Here is a 5,945-nt window from a genome sequence, read left to right as displayed (position 1 = left end):
AAGTTGGAAACTACCAAAGGAAATTCGGCCAGCACTTGCTTGTCCTTTAGGCCGAAACTAACCTAGTTAACGAACTAACTAACTAACTCACGAAGGGCCTACTAGGCTAAGGCCCACACAGCCAGCCTCTAAGCTCAACATGAGCAAATCAACGTAACCCAATCCGCCATTGGAAGCCTGCTCACTTGCCTCCTCGATTGTTAGCATTATCTTGGTAGTCTTGCAAGGATCCGTCATGTCAATTCCTTCAATGCACGGTTGCTCCAACATGAACTAGGGCTTGAAGCGACTCTTTGAATCTCTTAGCTCGTGCATGTGTCACTGGGCCTTGGGGCACCCTCACAGGGTCTGCTTGATCACCATAGGCAGCTTGGTCATTCGCATCATTTCCCTCCTCTTGAGAAGGATTTGACCTCAAATCGTGTTTGTCCCCTGCAAGAAATGGGCTGAGATCAGCAACGTTAAATGTAGCACTTACGTGATACTCACCGAGTAGATCTAAGCGGTATACGTTGTCGTTGTTGCGCTCCACGACTTGGAAAGAACCATCGCCTCTTGGTGACAACTTGATTTGACGTTGCTTTGGAAATCGTTCCTTGCGCAAGTGTAACCAAATCCAGTCACCAGGTTCAAAAACAAGCTTGCGCCTATTCTTGTTAGCCTGTTGGGCATATTGGGCCGTCCTTCTCTCGATGTTGGTATGGACCTTCTCGTGTAATGTTCTCACGAATTCAGCTTTCCTTTTGCCATCTAAGTTCACATGCTCAGAAGAAGGTAATGGCAACAAGTCTAAGGGAGTTAAAGGGTTAAAATCATACATAACTTCAAAAGATGAAAATTGTGTAGCACTATGCACAGCCCTATTGTATGTAAATTCTACATGTGGTAGACACCCTTCCCATGTTTAAGATTTTTCTTGATAATTGCACGTAAGAGTGTCGACAAGGTTCTATTTACTACCTCAGTTTGACCATCCGTTTGAGGATGACTAGAAGTAGAAAACAGCAGTTTGGTTCCCAACCTACCCTACAAGGATTTTCAAAAATAGTTCAAGAATTTAACATCTCTATCAGACACTATAGTCCTAGATATGCCATGCAAATGAATAACTTCTTTAAAGAATAAATCAGCAATATGCAAGGCATCATCAGTTTTATGACATGCAATGAAGTGAGCCATCTTGGAAAACCTATCTACTACAACAAATATAGAGTCATGTCCATGTTTAGATCGAGGTAATCTAAGTACAAAATCCATGGAGATGTCAACCTAAGGTTGGTCAGGTATAGGTAAGGGAGTATACAAACCATTCGGGTTAACCCGTGACTTAGCCTTATGGCACACTCCATATTGTTCAACAACCCTTTCCACATCCCTGCGCATGTGTGGCCAATAGAAATGTTCCTGCAACATAGCTAAGGTCTTGGTGACACCAAAGTGTCCTATTAAGCCACCACTATGTGACTCCCGAACAAGTAAGTCACGTATGAAACTTTGGGGAATGCATAACTTGGAAAGGTAGAATAAGAATGTAATGATCCCACATCGGCTAGGGAGAGAGCCTGGGCTACTTTGATAAGTCTGTTGTGGTATCACCCACCTCGACGAGGCCTTTTGGTGAGGTAGCCTACGAGTGCCTGTTGTGTTGTCCAGCACCGCCAAGAACAAAACCCACGGCCCCACGGGGTGTCAAACTGTGGGACAATATTGTCGAGAGACTGTTAAAAAGAAACCCTCATGCACAAAGTATTTTTCAAAGTTAGACTTCCCACAATTCACATAAGCATTCAAAAAATCCAAGTCATCTTTGTATAGCTCTTTCATGAGCTCAAGTCCTAGCAGTTTAGCATCTAAAGCAGTGAGCAAAGTATATCTGCGTGATAAAGCATCAGCCACTACATTAGTCTTACCTGTCTTGTACTTGATGACGTAGGGAAAGGATTCGATGAAGGCTACCTATTTGGCATGCCTTTTGCTCAATTTTTGTTGTCCCTTTAAGTGCTTGAGGGACTCATGGTCAGTTTTGATGACGAATTCCCTTGCATGTAGGTAGTGTTGCCAAGTTTCCAAAGCACGTACAAGGGCATACAACTCCTTGTCATAGGTCAAGTAGTTGAGAGCCGCGCCATTTAATTTTTCACTGAAGTATGCGATTGGCTTCCCACCTTGCATAAGTACGGCTCCAACACCTACATCTGATGCATCATATTGCACTTCAAAAGTAAGGTCAAAGTTAGGTAGTGCAAGAAGTGGTGCATGTGTGAGTTTGTTTGAGTAATTGGAAGGCCTTATCTTGTGTTTTCCCCCAAAAGAACTTCTCATTCTACTTCATGACCGTGGTGAGGAGTGCGGCAATGGTACTAAAATCCTTCACAAAGCAACGGTAGAAGCTTGCTAAGCCATGGAAGCTGCGCATATCACTGACTGAGGTAGGTGTCGGCCATTCTTGGATGGCTTTAACCTTCTCTTCATCTACATGAATGCCCTACGCACTAACAACATAGCCTAGAAACACCACATGGTCAGTGCAAAAGGTGCACTTTTTAAGGTTGGCATATAGCCTCTCCCTTCGAAGTATTTCAAAAACAGATTTGAGGTGTTCAAGGTGCTCCTCTAAGCTTCTACTATAGATCAAAATATCGTCAAAATAAACCACAACAAATTTTCCAAGGAAAGGTCTTAAAACATGATTCATTAAGCACATGAAGGTACTAGGTACATTAGTTAAACCGAAAGGCATTACTAACCACTCATATAGCCTATGTTTAGTTTTGAAAGCGATTTTCCACTCATCTCCTTCTTTCATTCTTATTTGGTGGTAACCACTTTTCAAGTCAATTTTGGCGAAAATAATGGCACCATGCAGTTCATCTAACATATCATCTAATCTAGGGATAGGGTGATGATATTCTACCGTGATAGCATTGACTACTCTACAGTCGGTGCACATTCTCTAGGCGCCATCCTTCTTGGGTACGAGAATTACTGGCACAGCACATGGATTTAGACTATCTTGAGCCCAGCCCTTCCTTAGCAGTTCCTCCACTTGCGTTTGTAATTTCTTTGTTTTCTCATGGCCCATTAAATAGGCAAGCTTGTTAGGCAATGGAGCTCCCGGAATGAGGTCAATTTGGTGCTCGATTCCCCTTAGGGGTGGTAGTTTATCAGGCACGTCCTCAGGGAATATGTCCTCAAACTCCTGCAAGAGAGATAAAACATTAGTAGGTATGGACGAAATGACCAACTCTTCTTTGCACACAAGTACAAGAGTTGGTTGGAAGACAAAACTCGCTTTACATCTTTGGCTTGTGCTAGCAAGCTTAGCTTGCCTTTGTTCTCCTCTCTCATGGCCGACCCATTTTGATACGGTCCTCGATCAACACGTTTCGAGACACGTAGCACGTTTGCCCAAGGATGATGAGAATATAAAGACCAAGGCCTATTCAAGCACATGGGGAATTGGAAGATTCAAGTGAAGACTAGTTGATTGCACGAATGCTTGAGTTTAGTAGGATTATTTGATTTTCCTCGTTGATTTTGGTTATTTCTCGTTTTAAAAAGTCTAGGTAATTAAGATAGTTTAATTGCGGCCCATTTGTTAGTAAGTAAGGCCTAAAATCTTTCTTAAGTATGTAGGGTAGTTTGGTCAACTTTTGGATTAGGGTTAATTCTTGTAAGGGCTATAAATAGCCCCACTTCCTCTTTATTTTGGGATCAGTTTTTGACTATTAAATACAATTAGTGAGTTTTCACTTTCTCTTTGGCAAGAGAGTTTCCTTTGAATACTTGAGAATCTTCTCAAGTTATTCACCCGAACTTATCAATCGAGTATCTCCTTGATTGTGGCGTTCTACTACCTCCAATTTGGTTCGTTAACTCGAGTAGTTACGGGTTGAGATAATATCAAAATTGTTCGTGACTTCTAAGGATTAGTTGGGTCAAATTTCCGCTGCCTAAGCCATGGTGTTTTGGTTGTCTAGATCGGGGTTTCACATTGGAGGTAACTACTCGAGTTAACGAACAAAATTGGAGGTAGTAGAACGCCACAATCAAGGAGATACTCGATTGATAAGTTCGGGTGAATAACTTGAGAAGATTCTCAAGTATTCAAAGGCAACTCTCTTGCCAAAGAGAAAGTGAAAACTCACTAATTGTATTTAATAGTCAAAAACTGATCCCAAAACTGTGAGAACCCGTAAAACCCTAATATTTTCCTAGGGTTTATTACCCTTTAATTGCTTATATTTTTGCATTTTCGGGCTTAGAAATATTTTCTGGTAGATTTTATGCTTAATTATAGTTTTAAGATGATTTTTCTAGTATGGGAGAATTTTTAGAAAATTAAGCATATATATTGGACGTGGGACCCACTAGTGCGATAAGTTCGGAAAAATTCGGCCAATAAGGTTAAGTTTCGGATACTGTGTAAAATTTATCGGGTGTTAAGAGATAAGTAGAGAGTGAGATTTGATTGATGTGAGAGAGAAAAGAAAGGATTGGAATGCATTTAATGAGTGTGACAAGTGTCACAATCTCATTGGTTGGACTTTAAGAATTACTATTCACTTTCTTGACTTTTTTGACCAAAGGATTAAATATCAAAAATTCACAAAATTTCCTCATTTTTCTTTCTCCTTGGCCGGCTCTCTCTCACTCTCTTGCAAGAAGAAGAACTCTTCAATCTTCAAGCTTTCTACTAGCAAATCATCTAAATCAACCAAATAAACAAGATTCCACTCCATAAAATCCTACCTTCTAGTGCTAGTAAGGGTTGTAGTGAAGTTGTTTTGAAGAGCAAAGGTGTCCACAATCTCTCTTTCCCTTGTTTCTTGGTAAGTGATGCTACAACCTCTTCCCTATACCTAATGATGGTTATAGTATGCTTAGAAGTGGCTTGAGTGTTGGAATATATGATTTATTTCTTGGTTTGGCTTGATTTGGTGAAGTTTTCCATTTTTTGATGAATTTTCTGGTTTCATATGATTTTGATGATGTGGACTAGTATGATGGTTGGTAATAAGGGGCTTTGGCTTTAGTAGGTGTGAATTGTTGATCAATGCAATCAATTTTGGATTTGAATGGAATTGTGAAAAGTTAGGGTTCATGAACCCCTAATCTGCCCGAAATTTTAGGTCATATCTAGAGGCCGAATTAGACTTTGTTCAAAACATGAAAGTTGTAGGTATTGATGAGTTTAGTGTGCCTGCAAAATTTCAGGGCAATTGGACTAGTGTAGAGTGAGTTATGCCGTTTTTACTGTTGCTGTTTTTGGTGCACAGAATGTCCGAACTGCGATAGTAATTGCCTGTTTTGACTGGAATTGGTTTGGATTTTGAAGTTGGTGTCTTCTGAGGAAATGTAGCTGGATGTCTTAGCTAACTTATGCCTTTGGAATTTCGGCATTTTGACCTGTGTAGGCTGAGATTGACGTATTACAGTTTTGTGTGTTTTGCAAACCTGTTTTGGTAATTCTGGTTTGGTATTTGGCACTTTTGACCTAGTTGTGCTAGGATTTGGACTGAGAGGCCTTCTACATTGTTGTAGCTCTGTTTCTTGGCTTCGAAATGGTGGGTCTTACACCCCCATCCGACATTTGTAGTGAGAGTTGTGCCATTACCGCATTATGAGGTCAAATCCGGTTTTCTTATCAAGGCTTAGGTTAAAGCCCTTTCTTAATTTCTGGTTTGCTTTCATGCTTGTATATGTTTATAAAACCCTATTGGGGTTGTGAATTGGTGTTGTTTATGGCTCGGTATGGTTTCTTGTTTTATGATATTGTGAGCCTATGGAACGGCTCTTGACATGAAATGCTTATATGTGTGTTGTTGGGTTGTGATTGAAGAAAAATAATGAAGCCTTATGGCTGGAAAATTTGGTAAACACAAAGGGCATGCTGCCCGAATTTTTACTCGAGATTTAGAAAACTATATTCTCGACTTGAGTAA

General features: G+C 40.5%; 1 protein-coding gene across 1 annotated transcript; it reads right to left on the bottom strand.

The window, feature by feature from the left end:
- Positions 1-247: 247 nt before the first annotated feature.
- LOC113693469 (uncharacterized) lies at positions 248-820 on the bottom strand. Its single transcript, XM_027212003.2, has one exon. The coding sequence runs from the start codon at positions 818-820 to the stop codon at positions 248-250; it is 573 nt and encodes a 190-aa protein (XP_027067804.2).
- Positions 821-5,945: the final 5,125 nt, after the last annotated feature.

The sequence above is a fragment of the Coffea arabica genome, chromosome 1e (assembly GCF_036785885.1).
Source record: "Coffea arabica cultivar ET-39 chromosome 1e, Coffea Arabica ET-39 HiFi, whole genome shotgun sequence".
NCBI classification, from domain to species: domain Eukaryota; kingdom Viridiplantae; phylum Streptophyta; class Magnoliopsida; order Gentianales; family Rubiaceae; genus Coffea; species Coffea arabica.
This window is presented reverse-complemented; position numbering and strand designations above follow the sequence as displayed.

Coding starts and splice junctions, on each gene's coding strand:
- LOC113693469 (XM_027212003.2), bottom strand. CDS start 820: ATGTATGATTTTAACCCTTTAACTCCCTTAGACTTGTTGCCATTACCT.